The sequence below is a fragment of the Amblyomma maculatum genome, chromosome 7 (assembly GCF_055883805.1).
Source record: "Amblyomma maculatum isolate TAMU_Amacu chromosome 7, ASM5588380v1, whole genome shotgun sequence".
Taxonomy (NCBI): domain Eukaryota; kingdom Metazoa; phylum Arthropoda; class Arachnida; order Ixodida; family Ixodidae; genus Amblyomma; species Amblyomma maculatum.
This window is the reverse complement of record NC_139350.1, coordinates 120682275-120702025: the sequence shown is the minus strand read 5'-3', so window position 1 is coordinate 120702025 and position 19751 is coordinate 120682275. Positions and strand designations below refer to the sequence as shown.

At 48.9% G+C, this 19751-nt stretch overlaps 1 protein-coding gene across 1 annotated transcript in view; it reads right to left on the bottom strand.

Annotated features, from left to right (window-relative positions):
* Nucleotides 1-17823, bottom strand: part of LOC146184572 (defense protein l(2)34Fc-like) — a 59160-nt gene extending 41337 nt beyond the window's left edge. Inside the window, exon 1 of the mRNA XM_084608814.1 lies at nucleotides 17378-17823. Within this exon, the coding sequence (XP_084464940.1) occupies nucleotides 17378-17615 (238 nt within the window). The 5' untranslated portion in view covers nucleotides 17616-17823. The remainder of the gene's footprint in view (nucleotides 1-17377) is intronic.
* Nucleotides 17824-19751: the final 1928 nt, after the last annotated feature.

Below are 19751 nucleotides of genomic sequence, written 5' to 3'. Positions count from 1 at the left end.
GTTCTTACGATGAAAACATCAGTGTTCTTTAGTAAAACATCTCACCGCAGAACAAATGAAAAGCCTTACAGCGCCACAGCTTCCCATGACTACCTCGGCGCACTATAGAACTCCACGAGGTCAGTATTTTTTTTTTCTCCTTTAAAAGCGATCCTAGGCATCTTAATCTTTTTTTCCAGTTATCAAACGTCTGCCATTCTCTTCGCCAGGAACTTCAAAACTACCCCGTATCATTGACGATAGCGGAAACACCCCAAAACGCTGCCAACAAAAGCTTAAAAAGCCGCATCCGCAATCGTATAGACTCAGAAATATTCCAGGAAGACGCTGCTTGCATTTCGCCACCAAAAACCGCCAGCAACGAGTATGGGGCAAAAAAAAAAATAGAACAAAAAAAAAAACACGCTTTGTTCTGTAAGCTTGCGGAGTTCAGCGACCGCATTCCGATGCATTAATTAAAATGGTCTGTGCAGCTCACAACATCTCCACACTTCGTCGCGCGGAAGCGTGTTTTGGTCGGAGCACTGAGCTCCTTTCTCTTTGAGGCTCGTATCTTGCGCTCCAATATCTCGCTCAGAGACCGGTCACAGGTTCAGAGCATTTCCCTTGCCTATGCTGCTTTCATCTGTCTGGTTTTCCCCCGCGGAACAGACTCGCGCGTACGAGTTTGATGGCGACCACCAAGGAGGCATAGAGAATGGATTTAAAACAAGGATAAGAGAGGGGAAGAGGTTTCTTGAGAAGTCCGATTCATAAAACAATCGGAATTCGAAACGGTTCTATGCACTATAGGCCAGTTTCTTTTGTGCTGCATGCGTCCCTGTTCGAAGTTCACTCGGGGTTGCAAAACACCGCCTTTACCGCTTGTACAGCAATCTGCTCCGTAAGAAAGAAAGGATGAACTGCTCTGAAGCATTACTATCTACGACTTGCGCTAGTTTTCGGAATGCGCTCTCGCACGGGTTCCAATACCGCGAGGACTAAAACCATGCCGAGGAATGCCAGCTCGTTCGCGCACCTCCGCATTTCTAAGGCCCCGCGCGCTCCACTCTCGCAACTGATCGTTGAAAGGGAGGGGGGGGGGGGGGGATATAGTGAGCTAACTTTCTCAGTCTCCCTCATCTGCAGCCGCCGGCGCAATGCGTTACGGGGTGGGTAAGGGGAGGGGAGCCTTTTTTTTTTTTTGCTCCGCTTTCGCCGTATATATTAGGACAAGCCACTTGGACGGAAGAAATAAGCCACTTTCCTTTCTTTCCTTCTAACCGCGCCACCTCCATCATTTCCTTCAAAAGAGTCCTTCCCTTTGCTTTTTTTTTCCCCCTTAACGTTCACGAGGGCTAAAGGCACGAGCAGGTGATTCAAAAGCTGTAAAATAAAACCCCTTCATCCGGCACGCAAGCAGACGCCCTGAGCGGAATACGGGTCGACAAATAAGCAATGCGAAGCATGAGAGGCTCTAAAACCACGAAAACCGGGCGGGGTGGAAGGAGCGACTTTAATGACTGCCACGGAATGACACTCCCGCGTGGCTTACAAGCCAACGAAACCAGGTTGATAACGAAAACGAGGACTGCTGTAACAGGCGGTGATTCACCCGTGCTGCACGCACGCTGCTCCGCCCGCTTCCGGTCGCTTTAACCGCTTCAGTAAGAGCCGCGGTATACCTTTGCATGCTCCGGCAGCAAACCCAAATACGCGGCGGGTGCTATATCCGGACTTTTTCGTGCCTCTCAAGTAGGTTCTTAACGCGATCACGTGCGTTCTAGCGTCGCGCGCCGTCGTACTTTACGCGGTAGCCCAGCTCTGACCCCCCCCCCCCCCCCCCCTCCACACACACACACACACATAGAGCCTTCTACAGCAAGGTAGATCTGAATGTGGGTGGGAAAGCGCAGAAAGCCGAAATTGATTTTTTTTTTTCTCCACTGAACGGCGCAACTCTTGGAAAGCATTCGCGCCATTTGAGAAAGAAGGAACGAAAGGACGTTGAAAGAAGTGTTGCTAGGGTTTGCGCTGCTTTCAGCGAGGAGCTTGGGAATCAGGGCGTCTGAATTGGCAGCTCTGTAGATTTAGGTGAAGCAATGATCCAGTACTGCACAAAACACAATGAGAACAGAAATAACCGAAAATAGAGACGCTCGGGGCTTCCAATCCTCACTCTCGTCTTTGCGTATTGAAAATTGCTCTGCATTTTAGTACATTATAATTACAAATAACCAATAAGTTGGCGAACAAGTAGCTGCCGTGGTTATTGAAAGCCAAAAGTTGCAGTGACCGCTATAAGATACCTCGCACTGTAGGCCCCCGGATTAGTTACGACGTTGCATAAGATGCGATGAATTTTGAGCGCACCTGCGTGCTTTTGCATTCCGACCTGCAATCGTGATGCATCCTTCGCAGCCTGAAGCAAGTCTGTCGACCAGACTTCGTGTGACTCTACTACCACTCTTTACAATTCAGAGTTTGCTTTAGCTCGTTAACGGTATCTTTGTGCGTGACAATATTAGAGTTATCGCGAATCAATTGCTCATTGTGCGTGAAGTCGAAAGCTGGACGAAACCTCGTGCTGTGTGGGACAGTCGTATTATAATGCAAAAAAAAAAAAAAAAAAAGCAGACGCAGGTGGGGACTAAATAACAACAAGAACATGAGGTTTGTGACACGCACGGGACTCCTGCTTACTGAGCCCAATTACGGGGGCCGTATCGTATAGCTGCGTGCCTCTACGACAAAATGTTTTTTTTTTTTTTTTTATTCTCCAGGTGCCCGCATGCCGCAGCCGTTATATTATCTTTCGATGTTAACTCGTATCATTTATTCTCTCCAGTGTACCCATGCAGCTGTCTGCAATTAAAGACCGAGTCTTTGACGTCCAGGAGAAAGTGAAGGACAGGGAATTTGCGCTATCAGCGTTCGCACATTTCTCACTCACGTTTAGAACGAGAGAACAGTACAAGACGAGCGTTTTCACTGTCTTTCGCACAAGTTTTTCCATTTATCCTGCATACGCTACAGGTATATACAGCGAAGGGTGCCTCGCGCACTTTGCCTTCAGCACCACAATTAATCACACGCCCCATTCGCAAGGCAGTCTCTCTTTTCCTCACAATCGCGTCGCTTCCTTGCCGCTGCAATTTTCTCTCTGCTTACTCTGCCGCGAATTTCGACGCTGCTGGGCTGGCAATGGGTAAGCAGTCTGAAGATAATATTCCGGGTTGATTGTATCGCCGCGCATTCGAGAGAGACGACTTCGATTCCGCCCGCCCCTCCTGGTCGATGTAACTGTTTGATACGGTCTACTTAGCACGATGACCGAGGCCTCTCGGTCTGCCTTTCGCTGTTATATCCCACAAAAGCCGTGCGGGCCGAATATCATTTCCCAAAGCCCACGGGCTTGCAATCCCTTCAGGGGCACGGCGCGGCTTGACGCTATTCTTTCGCTCACTTAACAGTTCACTTCGCAGAAGACTACCCGAGGCGTATGGTTGAGCAGTGCGTCGGGTAAGCTCCGATGATCAGCCGAACGGCGCGAGAAAGTAGCCCAAGAGAAACAACCAAATTTCAGATGCCCGTTTTCTTAGTCAGACTGGTACGGTACACACGCTCCAATGCCGACAATGCGGGTATCTTCACTGTTACTGATCTCCTTGTCTTCTTTCGACGCCAGCTCACATAGGACAGGTTACGCGTGTGTGTTGGGCGGGAGGGGGGTACGGTTGAGTGTGTGTGTGTGTGTGTGTGTGTGTGTGTGTGTGTGTGTGTGTGTGTGTGTGTGTGTGTGTGTGCTGCGACAAGTTCGTCGGTCGCCACAAGGAAAACGATAACGGAGAGGAAGACATGGAAAAAGAAACGAGACAGGAAAGAAATGAAAAAAAAAAAAAAAAAAAAAAACGAAACGCATCTTTTTTTGCTGTCTCTGCGTGTTCTCCCTTCTAACCTGGTTCTCGCGGCTCCGACACTTTAGTAAAACCGACGTTTCCGGGAAGACAACAGCGGCAACGCGACACGGCGGCCAGATTGTGCGCGCACAGCACGGCTGGCGACTGCCCGGAAAGGTGCCTGCGCGGCCGCACGGTATTGGCCAGTAAAGCGAAAAGGAAATAAGCGGAATAAAAGAAGTACATAAACGCCAGACTTATGGTGCACTCGAAAAGGCAGACATAGCGTGTCGATCTCCAGTGCTGATCGTACGACTTCCTGTCAATGGCGAGCAGGACCGGACAGGCATGCAACCGCCCTCGCGAGTTGGCGCTCGAAACGCGACTGCTGTTCAATAAGCAGCGAAAGGGAAGCTAATTACTCGGAGATCAATCGCGTGGGCGGGCGCTGGCGCACGGCCGGCGGATGGAACGGGGCCTGATATGTTATTAGTTTATTACCTTTTTATGGTATTTTCTTTTTTTGTTTGTTTCTTCGGCATCGACTTATGTTTTAATAATCACCGCAGAGCAGAGCGTGGTTGCCAAAAATTAGCACCTGGCCTCAGTGGCCAATGAAAATATTACCTAGGGGTGGATCGTGGACTAAGAGCTGCGACTTCCATAACTCTCACATAATACGCAAATTTCTCCTAATTTTTGAGCACATTAATTCTTGTTCCGCGCGCTGTCGTCTTCAGTCAGCTCAGCGCCGATGACTCATTTTACAGGCTTTGCTTTTGCTGCCTGCTGTGTCCTCTTTAAAACGCTAAAGGCGCCCGTGTCGCTTGCTTCTGCTGTCAGCCAACGTTAGGGTAACCTAGGTGGCCTATCGCAATCTTCCGCTACGGCGTTCCTCATAGCCCATGTGTTGCATCACTAAGTTATTCAAGCCCCCCAATTCGTTCATTCTTTACTCAATCGATAAATTTGACCACCATCTCGATCCCTGTTTCCCTTCTGGAATGTACTTCTCCACCGCAGCATTCGGTCGTTTTCTACGTTGCCGAGATTATATCTCGCACGACAAACGCACCGCAACCGGAAAAGTATTGAAGATATGGAATAATTTGATGATTTTAGTCATAAATTCAATTTCTCGTCCAACGCCCCATATACGACAACAGAAGGATACACGAGGCAGTAACTAATGGCAGATTTGCGTGGTCGATTCGCCACAGCGATTTCGATCTCACCCGCATAACACGCAATACACCAACCACTCTCGCTTATTCGGCTTCCTCCGAGCTAGTTGGGACTTGTACTAAAGAACGCAAAATAAAACCTCTCACCATCCAGTCGAACTACAACAGGTCTGATACTATAGAACCCACGAGGAGAACAGTAAAATGTGCTGCTAAGCTGTAACGTCTCTGCACGGTACAAGAACGCGTCCTAAAAACGTGCTAACTGCTGGATCGAAGTCTGTTTCCACTGATCTTATCGTCTTAATCTGATATTCTTCCGTCGCGCCTACCCTGCTCAAATGCTCAAAAATCTAGTTTACACTTTACTCGATCTTGCACTCTGCCTAGCGTGTGACCATATACATTATCATCCAGTCGAAATTTTAATTTAGACCTTCTTTTATATACGCTGAGTTAGAATAAAGGTAAGGCTTGCTTTTAATGTTCGTTGATGGTATACAGGTCTCAACACTCGCGATACAATTCGCTGCAAGCTTCTGCAACTTACTTGCGCGCAGAGATTCCCTGCCGCGCAATAGGGGCGAAGAGCGAAAGGAAATAGAAGCAACCTTGTATGGGCTATGAAATGAACTACTTAGACTTCTTTTAGCTCCAAGTTGCGGGAAAAAAAAAAAAAAAAAACATGGTCGGAATTTGCCTCGCTTACTTCTGCAGTTAGAGCTTAGTTGAATTGGCTTTTCGTTAACATTCCTAGTCTGGTGCTTGAGACCAAGAGAACTGCTTTACTCTTGATAACAGGGCCACTTTTAACCTACACCAGCTACACTAGTGTAGCAATACACCTTTGGAGGTTTGGAGATTTGCTACATCGGTGTAGCTTTTGTAGGGTAAAAAAATCAAATGGCCCTAACAATTGTTCCGATGTTATCGCGCTTTCAGGGACATGCGTACACGGAGACGTACAGGCAATCAAGTCCCCCTCCCTTTTCTGTTTTTGCACATAGGCAGACCATCAGTAGTCTCAACCGTGTTTGGAGAGGAGGTGAAAATGTCTTGCTATAGGCACCTTATATTGATTGCAGCACTCATTTATATAGTATGGGCGCCGTACAGTCGTGAGAAAAAGTGGTATACAACACTCAGCCGGGGGCGGAGCTCTGGAAAATCGCATTGCAAGGCCATCTAGCAATAGCTATCTGGGATCAAGACAATAGTGGTGGTGCCCCATTTTATGCATATGCATGTGCCACTGTCGCTGTCCCCTTCGCTTTCGCTAGGTGGCATTTAGATGCAGTTTTTCTGAGCTCCGTCACCGGCTGAGTGTTATATACCACTTTTGCTCACGACTGTACATGTGTTTCAGCGGCTCGACTTATTAACTTCACCTAAATTTACTTCAAGAAATAACTAGCCTCACCGCGTCTCTCAACTTCTGGATCTGGTCATAAACCATGCTCCGGATAAAGTACAGCCACTCATAATCTTTGAACGCTTTTTGCAGATATCTCCTAATATTCTTAAATTCATTAATATTCTGTACTGTTGTACAGCAGCACCATAGACAGAAATATTTTTCCAAACGGCGTTAGACGCTGTCGGCAAAAAGAAAAAGTTAGAAAAGAGATCCTGCGAGCAAACAATATATTAGACATTTTTCTGCCTTAATAAAGCCGATGGGTTGTTATGTTCGCTTCAATATCGGCACACAAATATCCACCGAGTCTGGCCACAACGCGTGCAGCCTGTCTTTAGTCTTCCCACTGTGTTTTGGGGCGATCGTTGAGCAGATTTTCGAATCTTTATTTTTCCGGACTGCCCCAATGGCATTATGGGTGCATAAAAGAGTGCACGAATCAAGAGCTCCAAGTTCTGACAGTGATTAGCAGCTGTATACTCTTGTTGAATCACTGCCTGAACTCCATGCAGAAGAGCAGCCATGTTGGGTTTGTTGGCAGTCCCGAAAAGAAGTGCAGGATAGGAGGGGGGGGGGGGGGGGGGGCAGCACACATAATTTAGGCGGGAAAAGGGGTTCTGACACTGAAACACCCCTCCGCATACGCCCCTGTTGTACAGAATCACAAGTAAACTAGGGTAAGAAAAGAAATTAAAGCCATCCAAGGCGACGAGAACGAAACGAGATTTCCTGAATCGAACACTTCTCCTGTTTCTCACTTAGTTCACTGAGAATCATCATCATCATCAGCCTGATTATACCCACTGCAGGGCGAAGGCCTCTCCCATATTTCTCCACTTAACCCGGTTCTGTGCTAGCTGCATCCACTTGACCCCTGCGAACTTCTTAATCTCATCCGCCCACCTAACTTTCTGCCGCCCCCTGCTACGCTTTCCTTCCCTTGGAATCCAGTTTGTTACCCTCAGCGACCATCGGTTATCCTCTCTTCGCACTACATGTCCTGCCCATGTCCATTTCTTCTTCTTAATTTCGACTAGAATGTCGGTAACTTGAGTTATTTCTCTGACCCACTCTGCACGCTTTCTATCTCTTAATGTTACCCCTACCATTTTTCGTTCCATAGCCCTCTGGGTTGTCCTCAACTTAAGTAGAACTCTCTTGGTTAGCCTCCAAGTTTCAGCCTCATAGGGCTGAAACTGGCTGCTAACCAGAAAGCTGGCTGCTATTGAAGATCAAAATATGTGAAAAAAAAAAAAACCCAAATATATGATGCTTAATCATATCTATTCTAATTATCAGTCGTAGAAGTATGTTTTATTGTAGGCGGTTAATTTGGGTACTGACCCACATTTTGGTGCGGAAATAGCTCTACAAATCAGCTGCATCGGACGTGATTTTCCCAATGTATATAACCACCTCGCTCACTTTCGCCAATTTTTTGACACCCTGTTCTGTGCTCTGACTCGCTTACTTTATCATGTCTCCTAACCTTTCGCGACTTCAATTTAGCTCACGTGGGGCGTTTTGGTATGCCAACAGAGTTTATAGCTATCCCTTGCCACATAGCGCTAAACAAACACGGACACAGCGAGACATACAGGACGGTCCGCTGTGTCCGTGTCTGTTTAGCGCTATGTGGCAAGTCAACAACCAACTCGCCCAAGCTTCCATTCTGGCTTATATCACTCCGTCGTAATTTGCAATAAACAGCGGAGTCTTAAGATTGACCTTAACCGTAACTAATGGTGGTTTAGTTGGCGATTACCTTTATATGTAATCACAAAATGATTCTTTATTTACTTTCTTCCATATAACAAGCTTAATTTTTCATTCCTGCGCCTATCGCGAATACTCTCCCGCTAAACCAGTCCTGCGGTTGTCCTATAATAGGACTCCGCACCAGGGATTCTGGAACACAAGGCAGGAGCGTGAAAATCGACACAATTCACCCAATAATGTCTGGAGAACGGCCTACCCAACTTCTGTGTCCGCCCCCAACTCGAGTTTCCATCGCCAGTCTGAGCCCCTAACCAGCTGTCGATTCACCTGATAGATGTCACTGTGAACCAAACCTGTGCATCCATATCTCGGAAGAAAAATCATAGATCTAGATGACATACAAAGCAGGTCACGCGCTTTACCACTCGTAGCTCACTAAGCGCATCCCTCCTCTTTAATGAACATATAGCCTGATGTGGAACAACTCGGGCATTCAAGTGACAGGCACTTCCTCGCGCCATATCCGTTTGTTAGACGTTTTCGATACCATCGTCTCGATAGATCACCGTGACATATGTCGCAAAGAGCATCCGGATACTTCTGAGGGGTCCGGCTAGCATAGGCAATAAACACATTCATTCTTCACGTTTATTTCTTGCCTCGTTCGCATTGCCTTTTATTTCTGTTATCGCAGTTGGATTTTCGTGCTTCGTTACTTTAGTATATTCTCCCTTTGAATAGTCTTCTCCAGCTACTGAGCTCTATTTCTTTTTACAGGTTTGTTCACTTGCTGCGTTAAACATTTTTATTCGAGTAAAACTTCGCCGCACAGTTTCTATGGTGTGGCGGTAAACGTTTTGCAAGTCCCTCTGTTCAGTGCTCCGCTTAGGATGCTGCAGAACGAGTAAATGAAATCGCGATAGGGAACCGAGCTGAACAACTTCGCAGAGACCATTAGAACAAAATAATGCATACGGAAGCATGACTGCGAACCACGAAAGACACGGCATCGTCGCAACGCCTGGCGGGCAAGGCACCCGGTGGCAGTGCGCATAAAGCACTGGCTGCCCTAATAGCTGCCGCTTCTTCCCAGCCGAGGAATATTAAGCGATGCATTCCGAGGACTCATTTGCAGAAAACTGCATACGCTCCAAGCTGCGCATTTCTTCCTGGAGCAGGGCGGCACCGCTTTCGCCTTGGTAGCAATTGTTCCTTTTTTTTTCTCCCTCTCTTTCCATTCCTGCCGCACATATTCTCGTGTGCCCCGGGCAGCGACTTCCGTCACTTCATTTATCTGACAGTCGGCGCGGAACGCATTTATCTGACAGTCGGGCCGAAACAAAGCGCTAAGGCCGAAATTCTGACACGCGTTGTGTGCCCATTCCAGCACCGACACGTTCCGCGCGCGCATATACTTTCCAATCCGCTCCAATCGCCCGTATCTGCTCTCCCGCCTTCTGGTTCGATAGAGACATTTATTTCTTGCTCATTTTTCCCCTCCATGCGAATGACCGCCCTGTTGCTTCGGGCACCGAATCCCATGGCGATACGCGTGGCATTCTCGAATTTCGCTGGGCACGCAAATACACATTATATTTACACGCACGCACGAACGCACGCACGCGCGTTTTTTCTTTCTTTTTTTTTTTTTTTTTACTTTTCACCTGCAGCAACGCTCTTCTACCGGCTGATTATCTGCAGGGCAAAGTAATGTGTACCCCGAAGGCATGGCCGAAGTGCGCGTTTGTAAAGAGCCGTTTTCCGTACAACTTCCTTTTTTTCTCTTCTTTCCTTCCTTCATTCGCCTTCACCGTTGCAGCGCTGCCTTAGGGTGGTGCCCGCCAGCTGTGGCGGCTGCGTAGTACGCGCGCACTATACACGTAAATGCCCCGCAGGAATGCACTGCAAATCGTTTATCGGCTTGAACACTGTAGGCCACTTTTTCCCCCTCCGCACAATATCGCATGGTATTGTTATATATTTTTTTCTCCTCTCTCCCTCCCGATCCTTGTCTCCCGATGCTTCGATCTGGCGTTTTGAACGTAACAGTACGCTGTCCCGTCGAGCAGGTTGTCTGTCATTGCTCACTATGCCCCCGAAGGCCGGCCGAGGCACGCGGGTGGCGCCGTGCGCTCGGTCGAGCCCACGTCAAGCCAAGGCGAGTGCGCGCCTGCGGACAGGGAGGTCAAATTGATTGTGCGCCGGTGGCCCACTGCCAGCGCTAGGGGCAAATGGGACAAGAACGCGAATCCGATTACAATCTCCGTCGCTACCCTCGTTACAAGTGCGCGGCCCGTTAATGGGAAAACGTGTTGTGCGCAATGAGCGCCGTCGTCGCGCCAAGCGCTGGCGGCACCACTGGAGAGCGTATACGGTGCGGGCCTTCACCCGAACATGCAGACCAGCTATTAAGAAAAAGGCGACATTTTTATCTTACAATATAAAACTGTATCAGAATCCGAACACTACCAGACGTCGATAACACAACATCGAGAAACGGGCCGGTGGAATTAAACGATGACGAAACGACGCACCCGCGTTTTATATCTTGTATATCCTTCAAAAACAAGTAGCCCATGCCTTACGACTAAAATGTTTGTGAGGAGCGAGGTTTGGCCACCCCTTGCACAAATGATTTAGCTGAACCTTGTCACAGTTTGTAATAATAATCTCAAATAAATTGATGACTATACAACGACCTTATATCTAACGTAAACGCTAGCGTTCCTCTACGTATAGGGCAGCGAGAAAAAGACGCACGCTCGTCTCACGGTACGGCCGACGCGCGAAACGCGGTCACTGCGGGCTCCCCCGACAGCTTCGGGCTCCAACGTAGCGATGTGTACGTGAAAGATTGGAAGAATTCTAGAAACACCGGAGGGGCCGGATCGATCAACTGCAACGGTGCTTACAGCGCTCTGACGCAACAAGCAGTGCGTGGCGCATTTGGGCCCAACGCTCCGGCATCATCGTTAGCCCCTCGAGCCAGTACATGGTGCGTAGATAGATACCCACGACGCCTCCATTCTCTTCGGCGGTTCTCCTTTCCTGTGGAGACTCCTCTTGCTTTTCACCTAGAGAGTTGCTTTTTCACGCGGAATCCTTCCCTCCTCCGTCACCCCTGGCTGTGTCGCTACCCGAAAGCAGGCAAATGAGCTGTGTTGCCGCGAGTATACGGCGCGCACGACTTCTCGTCACGGGCAAAATGACAACGGCGTCGCTGCGCCCAGAGCAGCGCGGAATGGGAGCAGCCGGGGCAGCGGCTCGCACGCACGCCGCCCAGGGATCGCTTCGTTCAAGGCACCGGAGAGCGACTGAGTGCGCGCAGTACGCTGGTGCACGCACCGCAGGGACGAGGAACCCGGGGCCACCGTACGCGATATGCCGCGGCGTGCGCTGGACCAAGGAAAAGAGCAAAACGGTGTCGCGCGGGCGCAGAGAGATGGAGACGCTGCGAGAAACGACGACGCTTCTATCGGCGGCGGTGAGCCGTCGTCGCGTCTCACGTCGTGCGGCCCTCCCGTGCCGGCCAATGCCCAACGCACGAACGAGCTTGTGTGCGCTACGAGACCAGTTCGCTCCGCTTGTTTGTTTGTGCGCACGCCTGTTTACCCGCTCGGCGAGGACGCCGCACTCAACCACGGAACTGTTCCTGGTGAGCAATGCGGCGTGATCGCGCTTTCTTCAAAGGGCCCGATGCAGATCTAGCTTGGCCATCACCTCCGCGTTTCTAGGCAGGGAAAATAAAACACGCACGCAGCAGTCAGGCCAGCTCCTCTCTCTCTCGGCGCCTATTAGCGCCACGGACCGGCCCCAGTGCATGCACAACGACGCACGCACTTTCGTGTATCTCTTCTGCTGCACCCGACGCGGCGTTCGACCCCGGCGGTTTGTTCTGTTGCTTCCTAACCAGTCGGCCACCGCTGAGCCAGAAGGAGTGTCGACGCGAATATCGAAAGCGAATGCGGTGAGCCGAGGACGTGGCACCGAGGCTCCCTCTCTACCTGTCCCAAAACAAACGACGCTGTGCTGTAGACAAATCCGGGTTCCTGACTCGGCCGAGTCTTCGTTAAGCGAAGCAGCCGCACGCATTTCACGCGACGCTATAGTCTGCGCGCTTTCGCGAGGTCCGAAATTGAGATGCGTGACCCGTCGCCGCCGGACGGCAAATTGTATACAGCGCCTTATCGCCGCCCCAGCGAGGGATGCACGCAGCGATATCGAACAGAGGCCCACACGACATACATATATATCGCCGCGAACAGCTCCCGATAATGGCACGCTTCGCACGCCTGGTAGCAGACGAAGATATGGCGTTAGCCTACATTGTCTACGATGGTCGTACAATATGCTAAGAACGTTTACCCCTGTGGACCAAATGGTAGATAAGGCGCTGTCCCCTCTAGAGTTGCATATGCTCCACAAATGATCCGGGAAGCGAAAGGCGATTTGCTGAAAGCCACGCCTCTTCGCTTAGGACTCATTTAGCACGAAGCGGCCATTGGACGGTTAGGGAGCCTGCTTGCCTCATCTGGTTATGAGAGGTTTTTCCGTGACAGTTACTATCGGTACAGCAACAAAGAAAAAGTCAAGAACCGCTTGCCGCCAGGGCGGAAAACTGCTTGGAATGCAGCCGTAAAAATAGAGCTCCTGACATCAAATTCGGTGAAACATTAATTAGCCTCTAGCTTTCCTGTACACAAATCATTTGCAAACAATCGCAAGGTGTGCTGCGGCTACAAAAAGCCTTTTTTTTTGCATTTTTATTCTTGCTTTTTGGAAACTTTGCTTTTCACCAGTCTACGTCGTGCCTGTAGACTGCTGTTCAGCCAGGGCTGCACGTATATAACAAACCAAGAAATGTGTAGAAAACACGTGCTGCATAATAATGTTTCAGTGCCATGGAAGCACATCAAACGTAACCAGGCACCTACACAATACCAGCAAATTTTAGAACGAGAACAAAAGTCAGAGTGACACGCATTGATTATGCCGCGAGCGATTCTTAAAAAAAAAACGAAAAAAAAAAGGAAATGTGTTCTGAGGGAACTGGTGCACAGGGAAGGCAGGGGAGACACAGAGCTTTCGCCTTTTGTTATATTCTAATACCCGAGTTCCTTTCGTGCTCACAGGCATATGTCGCCGTGCGAACTCCGCCCCGATAGCCGCCATACATAGACCCTACTACGCAGTATGTATTCAGTTCCTGTGCCACCTACGCCTTCAAGCGTTTACGAGAGCATGGACTGCCTTCGACATGCTCCTTCTACGACTTTGTTTTGCCATAATCCTCCAGCACCAACAGTGTCAGCGACCATGTAGCTGGTGTCATTCGGCGGTCAGCCACTAGTTGCGCTCTAGAAAGCACCATGTAAGAGGAAACGTCAAGCGTCGGTCCCGAATCACGTCATGCCCTGGAGTGTGCCGAGTCCGAGAGTGTTACATGACGAAAGAAAGCAACAAATGGGAACTGTAAGATACTGCTTTAATTTTCACGATTCTTGTTTTATTTTTTCCCCCATTATTTTGCGGTAATTCGAATAAGTTTTAGTGCTGCGAACGATATAAACTTGTCGAACTGGCTTTCTTCTTTTTTTTTCTTTTTTTTTGGAGGGGGGGGGGGTGGCATTGTTTTTACGTGTATTTTAGCACTCTGCCGCTCTAGTCGCGACGTCAGCGTACAAGTCCCGGACCTATAAATTGAACTCTAATAGCCTCAAACATAGAGTGAAAGGCGCACGTTGTATAAAGCACGCCGGTGGGCTTCTGTAGAGATACGTTGGCCTGTTCTGAGGCTCGAAGACTGCGATGGATTACCGAAACGTTCGTAGACCGGGGAAGAACGTAAGCAGATTGTTAGTTGTAGTCGTTCTGATACAAAGCGCTCTATCCGCCTCCCGCCCTTGAAAAAAAATAATAATAAATAAATAAAAGCGACGTTAAGAAAAGGCCAGGCGACGCTTACAGCACCCTTGCTCGCCCTCTCACTGTCGTCCTTGCCATTCAGTGTCTATAAAAAAAAATATCATCGTACCCAGCCTCTGAGTCAACGCTGTTGCACACACCCATCGAGAAAAATTCCTAGCAGCGCACGGTGTCGGTGAAGCGCCTGCGATAAACACAGCGCCACGAGCGCCCGCGCCACCTCCTCGCATTTAAACGGCAGTGCTGTGGGAAGGCACTGTGGGCAGAAGGAGAGCCTACGCCAACTACCGACGACGTGGCAGGCGTTTGCAAAGCAGGAACCAGCCGAAACATGCCGCTGTAGCGAGCTGTGCTTATCAGCTCAAAGGCGACCGGCCCACGGCGCGCTTCTTTGGGTACGCAACAAATAATCTTGAAGCGCAACCGTCAAACTCAACGGACGCAAGACATTATACTGCAAACAACCTGCACAAGAATGCCTAGAAGATATTTTTATTCTCTTCACCCTGTGCCTACTTGGAAGTTATTGAACTGGCGCCGATTCAATTTATTACCACTTCGACGCCGAACGAAACTTGCTCTTAGCAAATCTTCGGTCACGCTAGTAGGCTTGCTCGCAAGTAGTTGTGTGAAGCTAACAGCGCAGGCACACAATGACGAAATAGATAGAACGAAGACGAGCACGGCACCGCTATTACCCGATTCCTGTCACGCAACTACACGTGCGTTCTCTAGCATTCACGGCTGCGAGATATTTCCCGCACACGAAAGCAAATAGTCCGGGCACGAATCGAAGCACCGTTCAGTGCGCAGCGGGCGTTTTCAATAAAACGCAGTTTGTGGCACGAAGCTTCGCTTTTGCAAAATATTATTCATTTCCGGATGCGCGGCAAGGTTCCGAGAATGAAAGCTTCTTCATCGCGTTTCTGATGCTGCTAACCTCGTTCGGATGTTGAATACACCCGGCGTGACGCTCATCGCATTGTTCAGAGTATGAGAAAAGCAGACATGCTCGCTACCTCCTTTAACACGGGCCACCCACGGAGGGCTGCTGTACCACTTGACGAAACATCAGAACGCAAGTCGAAGGCGCTGACGCTCGCGTTAGATACAGCGCTAATAGAGCGGAGGGAGGCAGCAATATCTCAACAGTGAGAAAGAAGACAAGACTGCTAATACGTGGGACGCAGCAGGTCGTGAAAGGCTTTTCGTGCTGTCGGCACTCGCTACACGAAGCCCGAGCCCGTCGTATTCGTACAAACTGTATCTTGCACGTTAAAACTGTACATTGAAGTTTCTCGTGGGATATGAGCCGTAATGACTACGGCAAATCCCAACCGCTATGAGTGTCGTAATTTCGAAAAATTGACCTATAGTGACCGAAAGAGGCAGCGATGCACAAGTAACTGACGAAAGTCATGTTGGGGACTGTAAATGCAGGTGCATTAAGGCTCAATCGCATGCACGCGAAAACTCACGCGAACGCGACGGCGGCACGCGTCGCGCGAACAGAAATGCATGTGTCGCTTGGCTCGTCGCTCGGATCTGCCGAAATAGAAAATATAGCTCGTTCGCTCGGAATTAACCGTACGTCACTGCCGCTCATTTTGTGCGCTTTCTTTATTTTGCTGTGTTGCATTGTGATTGTGCACTACCGCGTAAAGTTTTCGCTTTGTACGAACACTGGTGAATCGTCAAGGATTCAAAGAACGCCTAATCGCAACCGAGGGGTCACGTGACTACTCGTACAGACTACAGTGCAAGTTAACACACATTCGATGCGGTTTGTTGTAAATACATTTTGCTTTGCCATGTTGTCGCAAAATAACTTGCAACTGTTGTTGCATTTGGCAGTAGTTTAGCGGTGTGCCAAGCCACTATGCCAGCCACACAACCTACCCAGAGCGTCGTCGCCGTTTCTCTCTGTTCGCGCTGTCGCGTGCATGCGTCTTCCCCAGTAGGCGACGGAGCGAACCATGATCGCTTTCGCCACGCCGCCTTGTCGCGTCGCTCACTTTTTCGCTCACATGTGATTCCCGCTTTACCCTGGAAGGCGACTGTTCAGGAAACGTTCTCCAGAAGACAGCATCATTGTGTTTGAAACAAAGTCTTTTCATAAGAATATTACGCATCCCCAAAGAGTTCATGCGCACTGTGTGCCCCCCCCCCCCCCCCCCCCGAAAAAAAGTCTGGTTAGCGCCAAACTATTTTGGCAGAGATTTTCCATATATTTAAAATTTCTTTCATGTTGGTCACAAAACGCAGCGAGTCCCATGACTGTTCATTTGATCAGCAACGTTGCTGTCTGCTTGATAAATACGGCTGATCGTTATAGTCGCTCCGGTACAAATACTAGCTCACAAGTCCACGCGCTTTCTTTGCGCGCAGAGTTGTAGAAAGTACATTTCGTTGAACTAGTGCGCAGAAGATATTAACATTGGAACCATATATAAGATTCAGCGTTTTGCGAGACGATGTTCTAAAGCACTGCAACTCAAGAAAGCAGTGCGATTAATGATGCTGTGCTCGCGACGTACTAACACTTGAAAAACGTATTGAGCCGAGTACGAGAGGCTTTTTTTTCTGTTATTTATCATCAGAAATAAAAATCAACATTGAAAAAACGCGTGTAGGGCAAATGAGCATGCTAAACGCTGAGGTAAGTAACTCGCAAAGCTAGACGAAACTTAAGGGAAGAGTATATGCATCTAGATCGCAGAACACTAAGGTCCCATACATTGTAAGGACGCCATTGGTCCGATATTGGCCATTTTCACTGCCAATATTGGTCCAACACAGTCCTGATTGTTATGCTGTACTAAGGCAATATGGCAGGCTAAAAGCCACACTTCCAGGTTTCTTATGTCGTCGTGTTTTTAGGCGTAGCCCACTGCAGTGGGTGCACGTACACACGTTCCTACTGCCTGTTATGCGGGAACAGATAATACTGGCGCTAGACCGATTAACGTAAGAAGGTCACCATTGTTGTGAATTACGATTGAATCACAGCAAAAAAAAAAACAACAACAACAAACAAACAAGAAAGACGCTCCCTTATCTATAAAACAGCGGTGAATTATGTCGACACAGATAATTATCAAACTAAAACTAAACTACAAGGCGAAACCGCGGCACCGCATTCACCCGAAACGCCAGGAAAGAAACGATCGCGGCTCCGAATGTGGTAACAAACACGACTTTCCACAACAGCTCTCAACTCAATGTAGTGCCACTAGAACAGTGCAATCGCTCACCCTGGATGCCATCGACGTTCTGGAAGGAGTAACGGTTGGCAGACGCCACGAATGTGTAGGGCGACTCGTGCGCAGGCTTGGGCGCCGTGTAGACGTGCCTGGGCAGCAGCGAGTCGCAAGACTCGGCAGGGCCCCCTTGCGGGAAGGCCTCTACGCTCCAGTGCGAGAGCGCCGTAGCCAGCAAGAGGGCCAGGGGCGCACAGGCCAGCGCCGAGCAGACTCCAGCGCTGTTCTTCATGGCTGAATCGATGCACCGGCGGGCAAGACGAGTACGTTGGAGAAGACGGCAGCGGAGCAGCAGAACCAAAAACAGAAAATCCGAGAGTTTTCTGTCCTCTGCGTCTTTGGTGTGCCGCAGTAGCTTGCAGGCCTGCTGGAAGGGGCGCCAAATCCTGCTTCTGCTCGCGAGGATGGTTCGTTCCTGGACTGCTGGGATGCTGGCTGTCCCTCTGGCCGCTGACGGAAGAGAGGAGACTACTCTCTCTTTCTCTCTCTCCGAAAGTGAGGCTCCCCTTGCCGCTCCACCTTCTTCCGTCACTTCTGGAGCAACAGTTTCCCTTTTCAACCGCTGCCTCCGTTCCTTCTCCGCCGGCTTTCTCTCTCATCCTCTCGGCTGGACCCGCTTTCCTCGGGAAACGGCGGCCGCGGTGGTCACCTAGCGGCCCCCGCCCTTGCGAAGTCGCCGGCTGCCTGTCGACGCTGCCCTCCGGCCTCCCGCCTTGAAGTCTCGTTTGCTTTTAGTTTTCGCCTGTCGCCAGAATTCGCACGCAACTGCATGCACGCCACGCAGGGAGAATTGCTCCGTCGGTTGGACGTGGTCATTTTTTCTTCCTTCTTCAGTGCAGAGATCTGTAACCGAGAAAAAGAGGACAGAAACCTTTCATGAAAAGAAGGATAGCTCGTCGAGCTACAGGCTAAGCCCGCACAGGCTGAGAGCTTCGACGATCGAGCGCCGTCGTGACCCGCTGTTGACAGTGCATGTCGGCGACCGGTCGCTTTTCTTTGGTGCGCCATTTTCTGGGCTCGCACGATTCGGCAAGGCCAGTTTTGGAGGGGTTTGAAATACTCAATATGCGATGACAAAGAAAATAATCGAAAATAAAAGAACTCCGAGCATAAATGCCAGTCTCTAGGGAGCAAAATCAGGTCAACGAGCGTTATTGATTGTCATTTTTTACTTGCCACGTTATCGGTCTTCGTGCACTTCGTCACACCATCAAAGTATTCATGCTCACTTTTGAGCAGTGCTGGCGGTAACGCGTTAAATATAACTGTTTTACTGTTAACGCGTTACTTGGTAACGCATTACTTAGTAACGTACTCTTACACATTTCGGAACTGTAAAGGGTAACGCACTCACGTTAATATTTTTCGGTAACGTGAGGTGTCACGTTACTAGTTACTTTTTATTACAATTGTCCCTTTCCCTCCCTATTTTTCAGAAAAAAGAAAAAGCGCGGATCATCTAAAGTTACGTTGCAACTAAACAAAATGTGCAGGTGCTCTCGACCACCCTTGTTGCGGCTCGCATTCATGCCAGAAAAAACTGCCCTTGACAACGAACCCCCACCCCCCCCCCCCCAAAAAAAAAAAAAAAAAAAAAGAAAAGACATAATGCCCATAAAGCACGAAACACGTGCCCGAACAGGCATTCACACACTTGTCCTATCTACCTTCTGTTGCCAAACCACTCACACAACAACTTTCTAAAGAGTGGAAGCATGGTGAGCCTCCAGTTCTGGGGAAACAGCAAGTTGCAGTTATTAGAAGTTATCCCTGCGATTCCCTAGCGCTGTCTATCAACTGCGTTTTGAAAATAAATTTAGCTTTTTTTTCTATCTGCAGCTGCGGCTACCTTTGTGGTTGCTAAATTCTCGAGCGAGCCAGGCTGACTTTGCTTCACGCAAACACTTTCGTTTTTTTTTTTTGTTTTGTTTTTGCGTAATCATACAGGTTCAGGTAAAAAAAATTTGTTTATGTGCCCAAATATATTTCTTTCGAAAGTATCTGATCTCTGAATTTCTTTCCTGCTACACAATTAGCGCGTCTATTTTGTTAGAAGCACGTCGGCATTTTGAAACACGGCATTTTTCAGAATTACTGTAAATTTTTTGAGAGTTCAGTGACGTTCTTTTATTTTTTTTGTGAACTTAGAATTGGTAATGAAGGGTCCTTCCATGTCACATTCTGGAAATGGCTTCACCATGTGCCACAAAGTGAGAAGCCATCACATGTAACTCTACAAGTAACTTTAGGCGACTGTAAAATTGCCAAGGTCCTGCTCGTTATATCAGACGATCACGTAAAAGCATTGTTTAGGCAAGATCTCTTACGAGAAATATGAACTTCACAAAACTTTTATTGCGCAGAGAAG